This window comes from Panthera onca, chromosome B4 (genome assembly GCF_046562875.1).
Source record: "Panthera onca isolate mPanOnc1 chromosome B4, mPanOnc1 haplotype 2, whole genome shotgun sequence".
Classification (NCBI taxonomy): domain Eukaryota; kingdom Metazoa; phylum Chordata; class Mammalia; order Carnivora; family Felidae; genus Panthera; species Panthera onca.
In genome coordinates this window covers 12542629-12565384 of record NC_138345.1, presented here as the reverse complement: position 1 = coordinate 12565384, position 22756 = coordinate 12542629, and the positions used below count along the sequence as shown (strand labels likewise).

Below are 22756 nucleotides of genomic sequence, written 5' to 3'. Positions count from 1 at the left end.
AGTATGGGTTTCCTCCTCTGCTCCCCACCCTTACTCCCCCAAATTTACAGTTGTCCAAACTGACCTGTCCAATCCAAGGAAGAGGGTAGAAAAGCAGAGTTGTAAATAGGACCAGTCCTTCTGGAAACATCCTCTCTTCCCCCTTCTTTCTGGGAAGGAACAGCGTGGCACGGAAACAAAACCTCTCCAGCAAGAAGATCCAGAGGGAGAGGTCCCCAAAGTCCAGCAGGGCCCCAGCTGCAGGGATGGCCGCCCAGGGGAGGGGCCAGACCCCCCAGCAGACAGTCTGAAGTGGGGCAGTCCCGGCCTCCCCACCTCTGCTGGCTGCCGTCCCCCCTGCAAGGGCAGCCAGCAAGACCACAAGTATTCTCTGCTGCAGCCTGGCTTGAGAAGCAGGCTGCCAGCCCCCTGGTCCGGTGTCCATCGGCCGAAGCTCTAAGACCCTTCGAGCCGGGAGCGCCCGGAGCTCACACCTGAGGTCCTAGCAGCAGGCGGCCAGCCTCTCCCATGGCACCCACAGAAACCACAGGTCTGCGAGACCTTGCTCCCAGGGGACCGGCCAATTCTTGAGGCACTAGGTGTTTTAAAGTCTACACAAGCTGCTCTTAAGTAATTATTCCCAAAGAACCCTTGCTGCCTTACTAATTTCTTTTGTTTTTTACGGTAGAGGGTTGTCCTGTTAGGTTTTTTTGTTTTGTTTTAAGCTTGATTAAACCAGGTTTTAGCGAGGAGTCTATACCTGTTTTTCTATGGAGAGCTGCTTGCCAACCTGTTCACCATCCTGTCCTCGTCTTCCTCGGAGTCGGATGGCCTCCACCAGAGAAACGAGGTGTTACGGTGATGCTGTGCCCCTGGACAGAGCCACCAGCCATAAAGGATGGATAACTGCCACCCTTCCCCTCCCCCCCCCCCCCCCCCGCAAAATGAAAAATACAGGTTTTCCCCCAAAGTCTGCTCTCCAAGGTAATCCAAACAAAAACCCTTCACAGCGGTCCAAAGTGGGAAATCCTTGCCATTCCGGGTGAAAACGGCCCATCATAATTTTCCCTCCAGATGTGCTAAATGTCTCCAATTAATTCCCTCTGTGAAGCATCCCATGGACGTAAGTCATGGCAGGTGTGAGGAGCCTTGAAGGTTGTTTCACTTTTTTTGAGTTTTCATTTTAATTGCAGGTGGCACAATGGAGTATTAGTTTCGGGTATGCAGTATGGTAATTCAGCACTTCGACAGATCACCCTGGGCTCACTGGGACAGATGTGCTCCTGAATCTCCACCTCCTATTTAATCCAACCTCCCATCCGACCCCCACCCTCAGCCTTTAAGGTTTCTGTAAAGGAAAGCCTGGAGCTCGCAAGGTCGAGCTGCACAAAACTGGACCACAGTGTTCACTACTTTAAAAAAAAGAAAAAGAAAAAGGCAAAGCTAGACCCAGATAGCTGGCCTGGCCAGCTTCTCCATTCAGGACTAACCTTTGTGCATTCCCCAGAGGCACTCTGAGGAGGGAGGAGCTTACCTCAGGAGGTCAAGGACAAGGGAAAGACCCTTTCAGCTTCTCTTTAAAGTTCCTACATTTGCCATACTTCGTGGTAAGATCTTTCTGTAAGAAAGACCAAAGTCCCCGCAAGAAAATAGAGATGCCCTCCAGGGAGAACAATAAAAGGAAATGAAGTCCAGTGGGAGTGGGGGGAGGGAGGGAGTAAAAGTGACCTGTTTCTCTGGGTCTGTGAAGTACTTGTTGACCCTCTATCTCTTTTGCCCAAGTGATGATTCTGAAGCCAAAGGAAGCTAAGAGGTTTCTGATGGGTTAAAGAGAGGTCATCCATTAAAGGGTCAAGGCCTGGTGCTCTGAGCATCTGTCGCTGAATTAACCAAATCAATTTAGAGCTTGTGTAGTCTGACAGCAAGGAGTAGGCAGCCAGCCTGAGCAACATCTTGATTCCATTAGGTCTGGCTGCTGAGAAAAATTAGCCATTGTTTTCCTTGCTGGGTATGTGGCCCTTTGGGGAGAAAATAGATGCCAGGGAGCCCTCCTTCGGTGCAGGTAACAAAGGACCTACTCCTCTTCACTTGGTAAGCTAATTATCTGTGAACGTGGCTTGCCTATTTTGGGGGGGTCTGATTTGCTTCCCAGCATAGCCCATTCAGTGTTATACTGAGCGGTATTATAGTAGGATGCTTTCTTCCCAGGGTTAATGTTGGGAGATGAGAGGTTGTAGTAGGTGAACGGTCAACGCTGACTCTGGTCAGAATTGCAGTGGACCTGGGTGGGAATTGGCTGGTTGATAATTGGAGCCAAGGAGCCCTAAGGGAACAGCCAACATCAACTGAAATGCAATGAACAAGAGCCCAGGTTAGGCTTACGCTTGCATTGGGGAAAATCCAAGTAAGAGAAAACATCGTTAAGAATGCCCATGGTGGGGCGCCTGGGTGGCGCAGTCGGTTAAGCGTCCGACTTCAGCCAGGTCACGATCTCGCGGTCCGTGAGTTCGAGCCCCGCGTCGGGCTCTGGGCTGATGGCCCGGAGCCTGGAGCCTGTTTCCAATTCTGTGTCTCCCTCTCTCTCTGCCCCTCCCCCGTTCATGCTGTGTCTCTCTCTGTCCCAAAAATAAATAAAAAACGTTGAAAAAAAAAAAAAAAATTTAAAAAAAAAAAAAAAAAAAGAATGCCCATGGTACCATAGTAGCCATATTTTTTGAAAAACTATGTAACCTGTACTTGGGGCTAATAGGTGTCCTGGTGTGTAAATGGTGGAGGGGAGAGAACATCATGATAGCTGCTATTTTTTGAGTGCCATGTGCTGGGCACCATTTTAAGCACTTTATATCTATTAATACAACAGCTCTATGGGGAAAAAAAAAAAAAGCTTGTTAGTCATAGTATTTGAAAGATGAGAAAACTAAGACCCAAAGAAATTACATTAGCGGAATGTGCAACCAGTAAGTGGTGGACCGTGTGGTTTTGAAAACCATTCTTTTAATCAGTATTATTCTGGATGGTCTCCTAGAACTAGGAAGTGTTTAAGACCAGCAATTTTATTTTTAAACTCCAACAAGGGGCAGGATGAGTGACGCTCCTTGGATTTCCAGTGCTGGCCTTCAACACATGCCTAAGGATGTAGGAATGCCCATGTGTGCGCATACACGCCTCCTTTTACGGAAAAGGAGCCTAAGATGCAGGAGTGTATATAGAGTCAAGATGATCACCGAGGCCTCTTGACTTCCAAGCCAGAGTCCCTGCCCCTAAAAGTGATGAATTGAAACAAAGTAGACCCCACTATTTCAAAGATTGGAAAGGGGGTAGGGATTAGATGTGACCTACAGCCCCAGGGACTTGCTTCTTTCTTCTTTATCAAGTAAAATATATTGAATGCTTATGCAACTGCTGGTAGAAAAAAAATAAATCCTGGCATATGGTGTCAACCCACGAAGTTGGGAGTGACAGCCCTGTTTCTAGAAGGTGAACACTGCAGAAATGAAACAAGGAAGTGAGTTTTCTAATTCGTATGTTTCATTCTGAGCTTGGAGATTATTCCTGGCTATGAGTCTAATTCTTTTTATAAGAGCACTCTTTGCTGGTGTTTGGAAGGCATACAGGATCTTGAGGTTGCCAGGGGCCTTTGAAGAAGCAGTCCTTCCCTTACCCATTGGCTTTGCAACAATTTGTTCTCGCTCATCGTCAGGCCTTCGTGGTAGGTTAGAAAGACCCTAGGACAGCCCAGTCACGGGATGGGTCCCAACATCAGTTACTTATTTAACCTCTGCCAATTCCCTGACCTCCCTCCACGGGGTTTGCTCTATCTGTGGAAGGAGGAGCCTGGACCAGATGGCTGCTGGGATTCTGTATATTACCCACCCCCCGCCCCCCAGAAGCAGCAGGAAGTTACTCAGAGGTCATGATGAGGCTTGGTGACTCAGCCTCAGGGACAGGAGGAAGATAGGCTCCCTGAAGTCCTCGTCAAGAATCAGAGCCACTAAAGCGAGCTTCCTGTTCGGCCTTTATTTCCGCATCATTCCAAGAGCTTGCCCACCACCCCGTGTGCTGTTCCGGCACTCAGTGAACACGTGTCCCCACCGTACCTTCCCCCAGTCACAAGGAACATGGCATGGGGGCGGACATTAGCCCTTTTCTGCCTTGACCTTCAGCGATACACAGGATGTGGGAATCCCTCAGACCAGCTAATAGGATCCAGCTACCCAGGTCGGCTCATTAAGTGGGTATAGTGCAACCTCTTGCTCAAACACGGTTATTTATTAGCCACTCGTGTTTGCTCTCTGTTAATGTGTCCCATCTCCTGTTTCCCCCATTACAATAGCGGGGTCCAGAAAGTGGACGTGGAGGACCCATGGTCCCTTGGGAATCCCATGTCTGGCTCAAAATCGACCAGTCGACATGTAGTACCAGCCACGTTTCCCCACCGTGGTGACAGATCCTGTCTCCGACCACTTCTGGACCGTTTTTCTAAGTTCTGGTTTTCAGGACAAGCCCCGTTATTGCTGCTGTTCTTAATCATGCTTCTTGTCGTTGGTTAGTCCTTAATTGGAAGCCTCAAAGCACTGAGGCATCTCTGTACAGAAAACCAGAAGAATCCAGGTCTCTAAGAGGAGAAAGTAATACTTGTTATCGTTTACAGCAGAAAAGGGAACGAAAAGCCATTGTGTAGAACTAGAAAGATTTGGTTTTGTACTTTCTCCTTACAGTGCCGTCGCTGCTCATTTGTAAAAATAATTCTCATAAAGTTAACCAGCCATTAGTGAGTAAAAGCTCTTCCCGCTAATTGGTGGGCCCGTGTGTAAAGGAGCACAGAGTAATGGGCCAGGTGCCCTTGACTCGGGTTTCTGGTTCCCTCACTGACTTGCTGTGTGGCCTGAGGCAGTTCCCCTAATTTCTCTGGGCCTCCCTTTCCCCAAGAAGTAAATTTCGGGCTCATTCTTCTTGGGGAATGCTAAAAGATCAAAGAAGGCATGTTTGTAGAACTTGAAAGATGCCCAGATGAGGTACCTTAGAGAGGCCTTGATTTAATATGTATTAATTTATAAATCCTTTGATTATTGATAAACCAGCGTGCTAGCTTTTAATTAGCTGCGTGGGCCTAATTGGCCGTAGAAGTCCTGCAAAACCCTAAGGGAACTAGCTAAGCCGTAATGATCGTCCCGTGTGTGTGACGCGTCTGTATGTGGATTTGCAAAGCACATTGACGGCTGTAACTGGTAGCTGGGTTATGATGGCTACACCAAGCCAGAGAGGCTCTCCTCCTGAAGTGACACGGACGATCTGGGGCTGCCTCCAAAACCAGCACATTGGAGTCCGGTGCACCCTGTTGACAAAGAGGAGGCAAGGTCGAGCATCTTCTGTCTGCTTGCTGCTGGTACTGTGGGAGCCTTAGCGTAGAGGGTTTAGCAGGCTGGCCTCGAAGCTGCAGGGGCACAGGGGCCTGGGGCCAGAAACGCCCAGCCCTCCCTGAAGGGATGGTGCATTTACAGCAAGCGATGTAGGCCCTAGTGGCCAGCATCTGCCTGAATGCACAGGGGAGATGTTTAGCTGCCCTCATACCCTGGCCCCCAACCCTTCCTATGTGCCATGCATGAGATGAAAAAGTCCGGGCTCGTCTTTCCACACGAGCACCTCCTTTTCGGTTCCCGGGACCCTGCTAGTGTCCCAGTGCTATTCGGTCCTAAAAAAAAGCTGCATTCATTCAACTCCCTCTCACTCTCCCTTCCCAGAGTTTCGTTTGCAAACACACTCTCTGCTTAGAGCCGACCTGAGGGAAAACTTCTGCTCTGCCCCCTGTTAGGAGATGTCTACAAATGTCCAGCATCCTAGAGAGATGCTGGGGCCAGGCTACCAGGGTCAGCAGGGGGACAGAGGGACCCCATCCAAGCCCAGAGGGTTACATTTGGGCCAGTTGGCAGCATGGACAGAGGCAAGGCCCTCTGCAACAGCAGCGTCTGGAAGCATCTCTGGGGAGGCTCTGTTTGCCTTCTGCTTCTCAAGGAGTGGGAGCGAGGAGGGAACCAGAGCCTCCAAGCATCGGCTCTGGGGTTTGCCACCCAGTGGAAAGGGGCTTCAACTGAAAGGGCTGGGTAGGGTGTTCAAAAGCACCAAGTTTGCTTTCTTTTCTCTTGACCATGAGGAGAAAGCCCCTGGAGGTCTGCCCGTCCGATGCACGGTGGGCACGTTTCCCCCAAGGGCTGTCCAGGACAGAGCCTGTGGCTCGAGCACCAGCCAGGACTCGAGACTGGGACCAGCGATACGATCTGCAGGGCCCCTTGATCAAAATCTAGTGAGACTGAGCAGAACGTCACATCAAGCACAGGGCCCTTATACGCGCGTATCACGCACGCATGAAGCCAGCCGTGGCCAAGGTGGGTGCGGTGCAGGGGTCGGGGGTCCCCCCCTTAGCGAACCGCCCTCTGTCCTCCGCCCCAGCTTTCAGAGGAGAGGGATGAGAGAAGGGGACAGGGGAGAATTCTGTACACTTCCTCAAAGCTTTCCAGCACGTGAATAACCACATTTTATTTCCTGACGCCCCCGTGTCAGCTCTGGAGTTAGGAAATTTAAGAAGAAAATTATTTTGGTTATTCTCTGTTACTTGCCAGGAGTCGAGAGAAGTAAGAGCACTGAGGGACTCTCACTAAGGTCTAAGTTCTCGGAGCACTTTGTGCCCACACCGTGCCAAGGATCTGTTGTCTCTACCTTAGAGGGGGATTATGGCCATTTTACAGACGGGGAAACTGAGGCTAAAGGAAATGCTGTCATTTGTGTAGGGTCAGACGGCTTGGACGTAGGGGCCCCGTATTCATACAGATGCACTCAGACCCCAGGCGTATATGCCTGGCCACTTTGTCCTGTGTCCTAGCTCCAGATCAGGAGGTCCGTGTCCGGGATCTGTGAGTTCTGGTGCTTTTGAATCCTCTGGCTAAGTTCAGGCAGTGTGTCTATAAATGTCGAACAACGGGAAGGCAGGGGGAGGGTGGGCAGAGAGGAACTTCAGGTGTTTCGCTGAGCTTGTTAGCAGAGCATCCAATGGCAGAGTGAGACTCAGATCTGTGACTTGAATAATGGGCTCTACTCAGGTGCCTTTTCCTCTGTGACCTCACGCAAAGCGGTCTGAGCCAAGGTAGGGCTCTGGGTCACTTGCTTTCCTTGAAATGTCTCTCTACTCGCTTGAACTGACACTAAAGGAAAAAGAAGTACGGTTTTCCTTGGGCTTCAGAGTGAAATGTTCTTTGAGCTGTGGACCAAAGAGTAGTAAGAGGAGAGGCCCTCCTCCCTATTGTGCACACAAAATAATGGTACAGTTCGGCAGTGCAGGTCGTGGAGAGAAAAGAATGCGGCCATTCTAGAAACCTTTTTTTTTTTTTTTTCCCCAGCCCAGTCTGACAAAGGGGTGGAGTCCTTTGGCCAAGCCCTGACTAGCTGGCATGTCTGGGGAGGCAGGGCTGAGGGAGCACTGGGAAATTGCTGTCACATTTTTAAGGAGGAGAAAATGTGAGCAGGTCAGGGAGCATCAGGAGCCCCGGCTCAGACTCAGAGGACGCTAGGTAGAGGATGAGACTCTAAAAAACCTAGGCCTCCATGCATTGGGCAAAGGGACGACCCCAGGGAGGAATCAGCCACTCCCAGGATTCCTGATCTACCCTTCTGTGGGCAAAATCCACTCAACTTCTAAGTGTATAGAAGCAGCTGCAGTAGAGGCATCGAATGTAAGCATAATGTAAATATAAATGTGTGTGCGCGTAACTTTAACCTCTTGTGACACGGTCCACCGTTCACTTTTTCTCCTGATGAAAGGAACGCCTTCCAGAGCAGTGCTGCCCTAATTACTCCCAGACCCTGTAGTCCGCTGCTTAGTTAACAGGGCCCCCTCCTCTCCGGTGGAAGGAGTCGGAGTCGTGCCCGCCAGGGCCTGAGGGCAGCGGCGGGCGCTCTCTCCCTCCCACTTTTCAAAACTGCCCTAACTGTACTTGGCCTCTCCCTTGGCCGTGGCCGAGGGCCGCTGGCTGCAAGCCTCCCGCCGGCAGCGGGACTCTGGAGTTTCTTTGTGCCGCGGGAAGAAGCAGGGGCTTGACAGGCTCGTCTCCTTATCTCGAGTCGAGTCGCCTACCCCTGAAATAAGGTTCCAGCGGCCCCCGCCCTTCGCAGAGAAGCTTCCCGGAGCCGACTCACCAGGGCGAGTCCGAGCTCTTACACATTAGTGGGCAGGAAGTGGAGTCCCGATGGGAGGCTGGGAATTTGACCGCCTTCCCATTTCAGCACTGGAGGGAGAAGGCTCAGCTCGGCGCCGCGTGCAGATGGCCCCCGCTCCCCTGTGAGAGCTCCCCTGCTCTCCCTCCGCAGCCCTCCCTCCCAGCGCTCACGCTCGGCCCCCCTCCCCGTGGAGGGAAAAGTCTGCGGGCGCTGGAAGGGTCGCGGGTCCCGCAACAAAGGGCAAAGCAGAGGGGAACAACTTGAAAAGAACTTGTTTTGTTCCTGTTAAGAAACCTGCAGGAAAATCCACACCCACGTTAACCGCTTTTGACTTGGAGAGCAGCCTCTGTGTGTGTGTGTGTGTGTGTGTGTGTGTGTGTGTGCGCGCGCGCGTGCGTGCGAGCGTGCGGGGGTGTGTAGCAAGAGACGGAGGAGGTGCAAACTGTGTGGTCTCAGCGTTGATAAGGAAGCTGCCAGCTGTAGAAGTTCAGCAAAGAGAGGACTACCGCCCGCCCAGAGCCAACTGCTTCTGAACGTAAACCGCATTGTTTTCTGTCCAGATCTTCCAATGGAGGCAGTTGGAAAACCTGTATTTCAGAGAAAAGAAGTTTTCCGTGGAAGTTCATGACCCCCGCAGGTAAGCTAGAAAAGTCCTTTCCTTCCGGGAGCGCGTGGTGCACCCGGTGTGTTATTGACCTGACGATTTTTGTGCTGTCATTGTTCATTTGGGGGAGGGGGGGAGGGGACGGTTGACCGCGGGGAGTATCGTCACAGCTGACAGTGAAGCTTTGTTTTGTGCTCAACGTGTTGATAGATGCGGTGCATTCGAGTGTGCGTTGGGTGTGCGTGCGCACGCGTGAGAGAAATTGGCAGTTGCGTGATCGTGGCAGCTGGCTGCACGTGTGCGGTGTGCATACGTGTGGAGTTGTCTGTGCTCGTGCCGGGGCGTTTTAGGGAAGGTGGGTGACACTCAGTAACACGCACCACATTAAACGGGGCAGTGGGCTGGGTCCTTCTAGAGAGGTCTTGCCGAAGGAAGAGGGGCTAGATGGCTCATTCAGAGCTTCTGAGAGTGTTTCTGGGAAGATAGCACCAAAAGGGATTTGTACCCAAGGGAGCTGTGTTCATTGACTCCACGAGCTGTGGTTTCAGGGTGTCACTGTGGTGGGTGGATGTGAAAGAAACACAGTTCTGTTTCTCCCCACCCCACATTGTGTCCCATGGAGCACCAGTGAGAAAAATCAGTGCTCTCAAAGTCAGATGCCAAACAATAGGGTCCCCGTTTGGAATGCAGCAAGCCCCCGCGTGGAAGGTTCTCGGGCAGCACGCACCGGCCGCTCTTCCTCTCTTTGTCTGCTGGCAGTGCTGGGCTTCGAGGCAGCCCAGAATTCCCCAAAAACAGGCCTGACACCCAAGGATAAATTGCTTTTAATAGGTCCCAAGATGGGGTTACAAGAAGGGGTCTCCAGGAAGACGGTGGAAAGGTCAGACTCTGTAAAGGTGCAAACTGGGCTTTTGGGCACCAGCGATAGCTACCCCAGCCTTGGCCAGCCAAAGAGGGGTTGGCCCCGGCTCCACTCGCACATGGCTTCTGAGCACCCAAAACAGGCCACTTTGCGCCCAGACGGCTCTCAGAACGAGACGCTGCCACCCCCCCCCCCCCCCACACACACACCACACACCCACACCCAAGTCAGAGGGCTGAGCTTGTGCTGTGTCTCAGCCCCTGCCACCAGCGATAACCCAGCAGGGGGAACATGCCTCTCCGCCCCACCGTGTAATCTGCCTGAAGCAGCCACTCCCTCGGAGGGAAGCAGCTCAGCCCATGCCCCCACCTTCTCCACGAGACCGGCAGATGGAGAACATCTTAGCCAGTCTGCACAGTCAGGTGATGCGAAGTGTCCCCCGGACCCTGCCTCTGCCGAGCAGGCCACGTGGGGGAGGGACAGACGCTGAGAACAGGCCTCCCCCCCCAAGAAGGAACTCGCTGCTGCTTTTCCGGGCGAACTGTATCAGACCAGTCTTAGGTTCTCTCCCCCCTCACCCTTCCGTGTCTGAAAAGAGTGAACCGAATGTTGCCACAATGGGTCCCATGCAGAGAGGGGCTGTCCGACAGGATGAAAACTAGGGACTGGGTCATCTAAGGGGCTGTGCACACTGTCCGTGCCTGTCCTCTGTTGGGAATTTTGCTAACTCACGCACCTCGGACACATCTGTGCGTGTGTGTTCTCCCTGCCTGTCACCCTGTCCGTGATACAATACTAAATTCCCCTCCCTTTCCTAAGGCCCAAGATAGAGCAAAGGGTCCAAACCTCACACATAATTATCATGGGCTTTTAGCCTGTTTCAGACATTCTGGGCTACAGAAAGAGGTCCTTGGCCCTGAGGCAGTGTCCAGAGAGGTTAGCACGGCTGGGGAGAAAGGCAAGAGAACTGAGTATTTCTTGTTTATGGGCAGGCACTGTTCTAAAGACTTGGACACATTATCTCATAGTGTCCTCACTGTAAACCCAGGAAATGGGTATTGCTAGTTTCCTGTTGTGCCTGTGGTAAACTGAGGCACAAAAGAAACAAAATATAACCTGGTCTAGGTTACAAAAAGCCGGTAAGTGGTGGAGGAAGGACTTGAACCCGGGGAGTCTGGCTCTAAGACTCCCAGGCGTTACCACTCCGCTGTATACAAAATACTGGCAATTGAGTGCTGAATGGCACAGGCTGTAAATACTGAGAGTGGAGAAGCCAGCCTGGTCAGGAGAGGTTCTGAGCTGAACCTCTCAGGCTCTTAAGAGAGAGGAGGGAAGGGAGGCATTGGAAGCAGGAGTGTGATCACCTCTCCCGGAGAGAAACAGCCGTCCTCCACCCTAGAGGCAGGCAAGGAGGGGGTGGCCAGGGAGGTGTCTATGCTGATGTCAGAGTTGGAAACCCAAGCTGACTGCAGCTTTAAGGACCCCTTTTCCAGATGGACACCAGTGCAAACGTAGGGGATTGCCATGGGTTGTTAGCTACTGGGTTTCATGGCAGAGCAAAGGCTCTCAGCCGCCTCCTGCCTCCTAGGACAGCAAATGGTCTTCCCAGGGCCCACAGGGCGCTCCTTATCTTAAATGCCTCACCCACTGCTGTTGCCACAGGTATTTGGAGCAGGGAACAGGAGTCTGATGCACTCCGCATTGAGGCGGTCGCAGCCAGGAAGGGAGCCAGAGGTGAAGGGTTGGGATGGCAAGTAAGGAAAAGAATCCTGCGGTGAAGAGGGTGGGACCCAGACAGGGACTGGGGATCACCCCAGGCAGAGGGCGCGTCCTGAGTCGATGGGCCCAGCGTGGACCACAGAGGGGACGCACGACGTGTGCTCCCGGACACGCACCCCCAGCTCGATACCCACATTGGTTCTCTGGTTCTTGGCAAATATTCCGTTTCTAAGGTTTAGGCAAAACAGAAAAGTCAGTGTGGTGGGAAGAGCCTGAAGGGAGAGATGCGGAGAAGAGATATGTTAATGATGGAGCAGGAGAAAACTCCGGGTCTGATGTGCTGTTTGTACAGCACCTCCCAGACCTGGCGAGCCTCCTGGACCCTTCCTCCCCTGCCTTCCCTGAAACACACGCGCATTTGGCCCCTGCCACTCTCGTGCTTGCACTCAGACGTGCCTCCAGCCCCTCATCCTTTCTAACTCCGCTTTTCTGGGAGAAAGGATCGTACCGGGTCCCAGGAGCAGCCATTGGCATAGAAGCCGAAGTGGAAGCTTCCCATCATGGTTTCTTCTTATTTCTACAGGGATCTGTGGGGCATTCCTCCCCACTCTGTCACCGGCTCCTTTTCCGTGATAGGAGCAGCTCTAAATTGTCTTGCAGGGAAAATCTTCCAAATTAGACACCTTAAGCTTGAGAACACGCTTTTTTCTTATGTGCACGTGGGGAACCCCAGGCCCCACCCCAGCACCTTGCCTTGCACACACCCACACACACACGTGCATGCAAACACATGTTCTCAGATTTCATTTGCCAAACCATCTGCCTAAGGGACACACTTCACTGAAAGCATCCTATAACCCTTTTTTTTTTTCCTCCCTACACCATTGATGTGAATTCCTTTGGGACCCATGTTTCCCACTCTTATTTTGTTTTGTTTTGGTTTGGTTTTTTTAGTGTTTATTTTGAGAGAGAAAGAGAGCGCAGGGGAGGGGCAGGGAGAGAGAGGGACAGAGGATCCAAAACTGGCTCTGTGTTGACAGCAGAGAGCCTGGTGGGGGGACTCGAACTTATGAACCGTGAGATCATGACCTGAGCCCAAATTGGACGCTTAACCGACTAAGCCATCCATGCGCCCCTCGTGTTTTATTTTTAAAGTGTAATTGCCTCTGTCTACTCCATACACAGATAGGCTCTGTGTCCTACGTAAACGTGTGTGGAGGGGGGTAGTGGAGAAGATTGGCTCGACTCCATTCTGCCTTCCCTCTCCTGATTCTGTATACCCTGTCTGCCCTGTGAATAAATTTGAGATTGATAACCACTCTCTCAAGGAACACAGAGTTAGAGCAGTGTAAGAAGTCTGGACTCCTTTGGGACTTCCCACAGGCTGTGGCCTGTGGTGGTGGTGATTAGAACAGGATTGACTTATCCTTCACCATAGGCAGCATTGCCTGCTGTTTACTAAAAGACATTGTCAAAGGCTCTTCCTGTTCCTGAAGTTTGTCTTGGCCCAATGCCAAGAGCTGAAGCTCAAAAAGGACCATCCAGTGACCTAGAATGACCCATCTTATCCCAGACAAGACAGAAACTTGAATGGATTCTGAACCCTAAGGAGCCAGTAAATCAAAAGATTAGCATTATTCGTGATAGCCAAAATATGGACATAACCTAAGTGTTCATTGAGGGATGAAAGGATACAGAAATTGTGGTGTGTGTATAAATACAACGGAATATTATTCAGCCACGGGAAAGAATGGAGCCCTGCCATTTGCAACAATGTGGATATACCTGGAGGACATTATGTTCAAGTGAAATAAGCCAGACACAGAAAGGAAAGAACTGGGTGATCTCACGAATATGTGGAATCCCAAAAGTCAAATAGTAGGGGCTCCTGGGTGGCTCAGTGGGTTGAATGTCCCACTGAGTTCAGGTCCTGATCTCACGGTTCGTGAGTTCGAGCCCCGTGTCAGGCTTGCTGCTGTCAGTGCAGAGCCCGCTTCAGATTCTCTGTCCTCTCTCTTCTCTGCTTTACCCCTGCTCATGCTCTCTCTCTCAAACATGAATAAACATTAAAAAAAAAAAAAAAAGTGGAAGCATAGACTGGAAGGGTGGTTACCTGGGCCAGGGAAGAGAGGAAGTAGGGAGTGTCGGTCAGAGGTACAAAGCTGCAGTTGGGTAGGACAAATAAGCCTACAGATCTAAGGTAGAGCACGAGGACTGTAGTTAATGATGTGCACTGAATATTGGACGTGAGCTAAGAGTAGATCTCCAGTGCTCTTGTGACACAACTATGTGAAGAACGATCATTAGCTTGACCGTAGGAATCATTTCACTGTGTATATCAAATCCTGTTGTACACCTTATATATATACAATTTTGATTACATTGAAAAGCTGGACTTTGCTATCTAGTTTCCTAAGTGTGTGTGTGTGTGTGTGTGTGTGTGTGTGTGTGTGTACATGCTGGCATGTGTGTTCATATGTCCCCTTTATGCCAGGGCGTTTAGTTCCTACGGGGTTCTTGGTAAAAGCTGTCAACGGATCAGTGGAGTCCCTCATCATAAACATGCCTGAACCTTCTGATTCTTGCTGTCACAGGGCTTCAGTGACCAGGAGGACGTTTGGACACAGTGGCATTGCGGTACATACATGGTACGCATGTCCAGCATTGATCAAGTCCATCTGGGCTATGGCCATTAGCCAGCACCAGTTCTATCTGGACAGAAAGCAGAGTAAGGTAAGTCAGGGACTGGGAGGCACTTTGCAAAGACCAGACCTTTCTACCAAGAGGGAAGCTTGCCTGAGGGTTGCACTAGGGCCTGAGTCTGGGTCTCCTAATTTAGGGCTCAAGAATTCGACGGGTGGGGGCGGCACCGTGTCCCCCGCCCCGAGAGGTGCACAGGTACAGACCTGCCTTGCAGAGTTACAGGAGGGAGGAAGGAGACAGGCTCTTCCAGAGGGTACGTCCCGTGCCGTGGTCAGGGGCTCTGGCCCTTTACTGCAGCCAGGTAGGGCCCTTTTGAGGAATTCCAAGCGTGCTTTCGAACTTCAGAAACCTCTCCTAGGAACGAGCTGTCAAGCCCTTTATGGTGTTTCAACAGTGGCATATTGTTTCCTTTTTGAGAGAGAGAGAGAGAGAAAAAAAAAACAACAACCCGTTTGCAATTAATAGACACCATCTAACTGTTTAGGATAATTGCTGTGAAAACCCTCCAGGCTTTTCCAACTGCCAGTTCCTTTTTCAAAAAAAAAAAAAAAAAAAAAGAACTGGAAACATTAAAAAAAAAAAACCACCCAGCCATTTCCCTAAAGTAGACCTGGAGCCTCAGGCCTTGGTAAACAGCCATCCTCCGAGGGAGGTTTGACCCAGCCCCAGTGCGGACACACAGGTGCATTTTCTGGCGGGTGGGAGAGTGACGTCTCCTTGGTTCACACACAGCTTCTGTCAACACTCGGCCCCCTCTTCCTCTACCGCCTCTGCCTGTCATGCTGCCTTGCCTTCCCTCCACAAGCCATTCTCCTTCATTAGCCCTCTGGTCAAGAGCCCCATCTAGGTCTTGCCCCTTTCCAGAATCCTGCTGGCTTGGCAGAGGCGATGCAGAACTATCGAGGGAGATCCAGCCTTGGCCCCTGGGACGTTTTGTCCCATCATGTGGGTCCTCAGTGGGTGTGGAGGTGGCCGGACTCTGGCCTTACTGGGCCCAAGATTCAGCAGATCGGAGCCCTCTTGGATCCTGACGGCTTCCTCTTCTGTCTTACTTCCTGTCTGGGTGGCGTTGTTCTTTCCCTGGCGTGGGCGGAGGAGTAGCCGGAGAGACCTGGGGCCAAGTGGGAGGGAGGAGAAAGATAGTAAGAAAATAGGAGAAAAGGAAACAATCTCTCAGCTCATAAATCAGTTTCAAATCAGGGCCCTTCCTGCCAGTCTGTCACTTTGTCCTTCATAACACGTTTTTCTCCTCTGCAAAGTCTTCCTGGCCCCTTTTTTGGTCATTTTCTGGGGTGAATGGGCACAGAGTAGAGTGTTTTTTGTTGTTGTTAGGCATAATGGGAGCATTCCACAGCTTTCCTGGTGATGCTGGACATTGGCACAGGGATTTGAAGCCCAATTAGATCAAAAGAAACCGGGCCAAAGCATTTTGACTCATGCTTTAGCTTGAGACAGTGGGTGGGTGTCCGCATTATGCCCTCTGGTTGCAAGAGTTAGAGGTCAGAACCTTAAAACATTGATTCCATCCTCTGCGTTGTTCGGGAATGGGTGGTGAGGGGTGGAGACCTTGGCAACCCTCCTGAACCCCACCACTGATGCCTCTTGGGGGCAGACCCCCCACACATACCAGTAGCACAATTTTGAAAGGAGAAAGGACAAAGTGTATTTCACCCTGAGGTTGGTACATTAGCTGTTTGAGTTGTTCTACCCTGTGCTGGTTTTTTGCATTGAGGGTCTCTTGAGTAACTCAAGAAGCAGGTTCTTTTTTTTTATTTTTTCTTTTTTTAATGTTTATTTATTTTGAGAGAGAGGGAGTGCACACCTGAGCAGGGAAGGGGCAGAGAGAGAATCCCAAGCAGGCTCTGCACAGTCAGTACAGAGCCCAGCACGGGGCTCGATCCCCCGAATGGAGAGATCATGACCTGAGCTGAAATCAAGAGTCAGACGCTTAAACAACTGAACCCCCCCCCACGAGGTGCCCCAAGAGGCCGGTTCTTAGGGTTCTTCATCCCCCCCTGTCAAAGATGGTCTTCCTCTGCAGTTGGAGAAGGCTTCTTTGCCAGGCTAACAGATCAGCCCTCTGAAGCAACAAGTAAACTGGAAAAAGTTAGTCTCAAAGTTCATTTATCAGCAGCAAGTATCCTTTAAAAGGCCAAACCAGGTGCCCACGCAATAGGGGAATTTCAGCTGTCCATCTCAGTGACCCCTGGGGGACGGAAGGAAGTACACGTTGGCCCGGGAGCGGGAGAACTTTCCCCCCAGTCAGCTCTGCTTGTTCACAGATGCTCCAGAGCCCTCCCGTTTCTCGTAGGAACCAAGTCCTCAACCCACAGTGGCAGGTGAGGAATAAACTCCACAAGGAGGTCCAGGGACTCCATTTCCAGATCTCTGACCCTAGGCAAGTGTCTCACTGTACCTGCTTTGCCTCCCCGATGAGAGATCAAGGAAGGAAATTACTCACGGAGATTATTGATTGGCCCCATGACACAATGTGTGTGAAACCACTTTTGGAGATCGGTATTTTTATCATTATCATCGTTAATCCAACACAGTATCCCCTGGCCAACACTTGTGTAAAGGTTAAATTCTCCAGAAGTTTCCCAGATTAAATCAGAGATGATAAAATTCCCCTCCGGAATTACACCACCTTTCATTTCTGGGATGCCGTTCTCTGTACAAGGGTGATGTGATCCGTCTCCGGTGGGCAGAACGATCTCCGGTGAGTGACGGCTGACACGCCTGGGACGAGTTTCCAAATATTTCTGAGCAGCCTGTGTTGGCTGGCACACTCGCCATTGCTTCACACCCTAGTGAGTCGGGCCAGGCCAGCCAATCCTTTCTCCGAAGTGCTTCTGCAAAGCCCAGGCCTCCCAAGTGATGCTTATCAGCCCCGGAGACAAGCGTGGTCTAGTGGTTTGAGTCAGCAGGGGAGGGTGGCCAAGAAGTCTCCGGTTCTTCCCTGGTGCTGGTATTTTCTTCTTTCAGGATCCTTGTGCAAATCATGTAAGAACATCTCTCACACGTGCACACACACACATGCTCCCTCTATCTCCAGAGACGGAGCAGAAAGAGCCCATGTTGCTTGGTTTCGTACGGCTCGTTCAGAATGAGAGGCTGTACAGGGACCAGCCACACCTGGTAACTTCTGTGTGCCGACCCCCAAGATGAGGAATGTTGTCCTTTCTGGATCCTGGCAACCTCTGAAGCCCAGAGCTGAGGACTGCCTTGTAGATATCAGAGGAAGATACTTGAAAGTTCAGATTGTGGAGCATAAACATTAGACCCTATGCCTCTGAACTCCAAGCAGGGACTCGTCAAGTTGCCCTCTAGTCCAGACATGGTTCCTCCTCCTCAGTCGTTGGGTTTTGTTTTTTTCTTTTTTTTTTTTCTTTAATTTTTTTTTTAACATTTATTTAAAAAAAATTTTTTTTTAATGTTTATTTATTTTTGAGACAGAGAGAGACAGAGCATGAACAGGGGAGGGGCAGAGAGAGAGGGAGACACAGAATCTGAAACAGGCTTCAGGCTCTGAGCGGTCAGCACAGAGCCTGACGTGGGGCTCGAACTCACGGACCATGAGATCATGACCCGAACCAAAGTCGGACGCTTAACCGACCGAGCACCCAGGCGCCCCAACATTTATTTATTTTTGAGACAGGGAGAGACAGCATGAACGGGGGAGGGTCAGAGAGACAGGGAGACACAGAATCTGAAACAGGCTCCAGGCTCTGAGCGGTCAGCACAGAGCCTGACACGGGGCTCGAACTCACGGACCGAGATCATGACCTGAGCCGAAGTCGGATGCTTAACCGACTGAGCCACCCAGGTGCCCCAAGAGTTTTGTTTTTTTCTAATGTGTCCTCTGTTCTTCATTCCATCTAGATCAAAAGCAGGGTGAAAGCTTGGTAGGGGACCATTAAACCTTGCTCGTGGGATATCAGTAATAAAACTTAGTGGGGCAAGGCCCCCAAAGTAGGATGCCCAGAATTTTGGAGGCTCTTCCGGGATGTCCCAAAGACTTGACTTTGCCAGAATACAATCTCCCAATCTGTACTCCTTCCTCTTAGTGTGTGCTCTCTCCACTGGGTCTGTTTAGTCATTGTGATATTTCCATTCAGAGAGAAGCCAATAATTTGCTAAAGCTTCTAAGAATCTGATCTCCCTTGGGAAAGGATATCTGTTGTTCCCTTTTCCATATTTTGGTTTTTGCCTCTAACACTGATCAGTGGCAGGATTGGAAGTGGGTGGGGATAGGTCTGGCATGTGGTTAATGAGATCCCCCAAATCCCAGGTTGAGCCATCAATCTCCCCTCATTTAGCAAATTGCCTCCAGGTCATGATTTGTATCCCATTCCTATTTCCATTCCAGTGGCCTTTATGTGTACTATCTAATTGAGTCCTTATCACAACTCCACCATATGGGTTTTAAGAGCTTCATTTTATAAACAGGGATCTGAGCCTCAGCCAGGTTGAAGATCATGGTCAAAAAATGGTTACCTGGCCAGGGCCAAGATTCCAGTCCAGATCTTTCTGACTTGAGACTCTGGGCCCCTTCGCATCATGCTGAGTTGGTCCGCGTCTCCGTGAGTCATTACATAACTGGAAGCGTCCTCGGCTCTTTTTATTAAAGCGTGGGCGTTTGTGGAGAGGGCTGCTAAAGACGGTGATGGGTGTGCTTCCTCGGCTTGCTCAGAGGGTGAAGCTCAACCAAATACACCCTGTGGGCATGCCTGCCTTGTCCATGTGAAGTGAAAGGTGCTTCCTGCTTCTGCTGCAAGCCGGAGCACTGCGGGGGCCTGGTGGCCGCGATTAGGTCATCAGCAAGGAGGCCCTGACCTGAGGGAGGTGGCCTGGTTCTGAATGCGGGGACAAGAGTTGAGGTCAGGAAGGAGACCTCAGTCAAGGAAGGACCGATGGGATGATGCTTCATACCTGGCAAACAGCAAGACTCCTGCGTTTCCTTGGTCCCTCAGACTCTCCTCTCCTAACAAGAGGGAAGCGCTCGGCTCTCAGAAGGCATGGACGTCTGTGTCCGCATCAGTGTGGAGGCCAGAGGAAGGGCGAAGGCACGGGGTGATAGCCTTTGCTGGACAGCGCAGGGGACTCGGGTAGAGAATGTCAATAAGGAAGAATGGACGATGTCTACCGACCCCTCCACGGCCCCCACATCTGCCTCTGCTGGCTTCTCCTGTTGGGGGACAGACTTGGTCTCACACGGAGGGGGTGGTTGGGCGAATGCACGTTAAATGACTGAAAAACCAAGTTCCAAACCGAGTTCGAAAACCATCGGCTTATGTGCTATAGCCGACGCCGTGGAAAGAAACCTCAGCACACGTATGGGTTCTCCCAGCATTGATAGTGTTTTTGTTAGGCTCGTGCTGTGAGCAAAGCATGTTGCTTGAGGTACTATCACAACAACTGATTTCCTGAAGAAGGAAAAAAAAAGGTCAAACACGTGTAGAAAATGCACACCCCGTTTTCACTGACCGCAGGCAGTAGCTAAAAAAGGCAGTTTAAATGAAAAACAGTTACTTTTAGGAATGTAATTATGATTACAGACTTCTCTTCTAATTATTCCAACCTGTTACGTTTAGCCAAGTCGGGCCAATTAATAAGCACAGTGGAGTGTTAACTAAAATCTAGACTTTGGAGAGGAGAGTTAGGTATCTCGTGGTTCGTGGGTTTGAGCCCCGCGTCGGGCTCTGTGCTGACAGCTCGGAGCCCGGAGCCTGCTTCCGATTCTGTCTCCCTCTCTCTCTGCCCCTCCCCTGCTCACGCTTTGTCTCACTCTGTTTCTCAAAAATAAATGTAAAAAAGAATTTTTTTTTTTAAATAAACACAGAATGAAGTCAGTACTCTTTTATTGAGAGCTGGGTTCCAGGGCACGGCCTCAGGCAGCCTTCACGTGCCTGCTGTCCTTTGTCCCTAACAGAACCTGCAAAGGCGGGCGGTGTTCGTCCCATTGTATAAGCTGGGAATAAAGAGGTTTGGTGAGATTAAGGAACGTTCCCCGCACAGGACTCTGACCGGGTCTGTGTGGCGTCAAAGCCCCTGCACTAGGCACTGCACGGTACAGCCCGTGGAAGACAGAGCTTGGGAAACGTCATCCCTCGTGTCCGCTCTAGAGCCACCTCACGCGGGGAGCGTCAGTGGTTGGGGATGGGGCCGAGGAACACAAACGTTAAGAATGCTGGAAGCCAGGAAACGAGTCCCTGTGCTACCTTTCGGGACCCCAAGCCGGCGAGCGGTAGCCGTTCTCCACCAGAGGTGAACACCTCTTCACGGCCCGGTTGTCTTTTCCATTCTAGTCTAAAATCCATGCCGCGCGCAGCCTGAGCGAGATCGCCATCGACCTGACCGAGACCGGCACGCTGAAGACCTCCAAGCTGGCCAACATGGGGAGCAAAGGGAAGATCATCAGCGGCAGCAGCGGGAGCCTCCTGTCATCAGGTACGGCAGGGCCTCTCGGGGAGCGTGGAGGAGGCTCGCCCAAGCGCGGCGCCCGGCCCAGCGAGGCTCCGGGCAAGGCCGGCCAGTGGCAGCCGTGGAGGAGGCAGCTTGGCAGGCTCCCCGGGAGCTGGCTCCGGTTGTGAGACCGAGGTTTTGAGCCAAACGGGAATCTGAGAAAACCGCCCAGAGTGCCAGAGGGTGGGGGGAGATCCGAAGCAGCAGAACCAGGCAGCGTGGGAAGGACCGTCGGCCGCAGAAGCCTCTTGAGCACCCTCCAGAGCCTTCTGAATGCCGATGGCCGAGGGTCAGGAGCGTCAAGTCCAAGGACGGGGTGGGGCGTGCTTGTGTGCCCTTAAAGGAGAATTCTACCAAGGAGGGGGGGCTGAAGGCAGGCTGTGGTGCTGAGCGACCCTCCGCCCTGCTCTCAGGCGAACTCCTCAGGACTCTGGAAGGCCAGAAACTCCAGGCCTTCGGAGAGTCTTGCTGTCACAGAATGCCACGTAGTGTCGAGCACCTTTTGCAAGTGGGAGTCCCAGGGTCTGATTCCAAGTGTGCTTCTAAGAGCCCTGGGCAAGTCATTTTGTCATTGGATGCAAGAGGGACAGACTGGCTCTGTGCGTGAATTCAGAGCGGCTGATGGCCAGAGTAGGGACGCCATTGGCCGCGGTGACAGGAAGAGGCGGAGGTTTGCGGAGCACAGGAAGCGGGAGGGAGGGGGTCATTGTTCGGAGACGTTGAATGCAGGTCACTCCCCAGGCCACAGGATCAAAGCCTGATTGTTCTTGGGGACAGTGTTCTCTTGCCTCGGAGCCTCGAAGGAAAGCAACAAGTCTTTCCCCTCCCTCATCTTCCAGAGTCATTTTTTCTTTCTTTCTTCCTTCCTTTTTTTTTTTCCTTTAAGATTTCTTCCTGCCCTAACATTCTAGGAGTTGTCTGTAAATATTGCGTCCCTAGTGTCACCTCTGTTCTAGTGCATCCCTCTCTCTTTGATGCCCACCCCCTGATGCTGTTTACCGAGCCGGCCCCCTGCCCCCCACCCCCCCACCGTGCCCAGTACTGCTGTCCCTCCGTCACACTCAGCCATAACTTCTCTGCTGCTCTTGCTTCCTCGGAACCCTGCTGATGGGGACGCCAGCCAGAGCTCATGGGTTCACAGAGGCATCCTGCCTGCCCACATCTCGGCTCCTCCCTCCATCAGCTTTGTCTAGATTCTTCTCCCCCTCGCCACAGTTCCCCTTTACTATACCTTCCCCTTATTTCGTTGTTTGTCTTTGCACCTGGTGCTTCCAGGGTTGTAAAAGACTGGAAGTGAAGATTGTCTCAAAGAGAAACAAATAAGAATGAGCCATGAAAAGCGATGTCCTTCTAAGAACCAACTCCTTGGTTCACCAGGGTCTTTCCACAGCCCCGTCTAAGGACTGCACACAACAGCAGTAAGAGGAAACGGAGAAGGGCAAGAAGCTGAAGGGGTCTGGGCGGCCTCCAGGCCGGCAGAGTCCAGTCAGAGCCTTGACCCGGAGGACCAGGGGGAGGATGTGCCCCTCCCGGACCGAGAGGCCCGTTTACTGAGGGGCTGATGGAGCTTCAGCTCAGGGGCCCGCGCTGGCCAGGCCTTTCAGAGGGTTTGGGAGGGCCCAGCCACGTGTCCTCATGGCATGTGGTTTTGTGAACATAGAACGTTTTGCATTCTTTTTTTTTTTTATCTTGAAGTGCAGTCCACATAGGTGTTATGTTAGTTTCAGGTATGTAACGTGGCGATTTCACCATCTCTCATGCTCACCTCAAGTGTAGCTACCAGCTGTCACCATGCAGTTCTGTTAAGGTGTCACTGACTGTATTCTCTAAGCTGTACCTTTCTTCCCTGTGACTTACTCATTCCATCCCTGGGAGCCTGTGTCTCCCACCCTCCTTCTCCCATTTTGCCCTTCCCCCTCCCCTCTGACAATCACCAGTTCTCTGTGTTAATGGGTCTGTTTCTTTCTTTCTTTCTTTTTCTTTCTTTCTTTCTTTCTTTCTTTCTTTCTTTCTTTCTTTCTTTTTTTGTAATGTTCATTTATTTTTGAGAGAGAGACAGAGCATGAGCAGGGGAGGGGCAGAGAGAGAGGGAGACACAGAATCCGAAGCAGGTTCCAGGCTCTGAGCTGTCAGCCCAGAGCCAGACGAGGGGCTCAGACTCACAGACATGAGATCATGACCTGAGCTGAAGTCAGAGGCTTAACTGCCTGAGCCAC

The 22756-nt window shown here is 51.5% G+C and overlaps 1 protein-coding gene across 13 annotated transcripts in view; it reads left to right on the top strand.

Annotated features, from left to right (window-relative positions):
• FRMD4A (FERM domain containing 4A) overlaps nt 1-22756 on the top strand; it is a 608405-nt gene that overhangs the window by 535755 nt on the left and 49894 nt on the right. For all 13 annotated transcript variants that reach the window (XM_060659574.2, XM_060659575.3, XM_060659579.3 and 10 more), the window contains 3 exons: nt 8748-8824; nt 13967-14105; nt 20384-20525. In XM_060659574.2, the coding sequence (XP_060515557.1) occupies nt 8748-8824; nt 13967-14105; nt 20384-20525 (358 nt within the window). The remainder of the gene's footprint in view (nt 1-8747; nt 8825-13966; nt 14106-20383; nt 20526-22756) is intronic.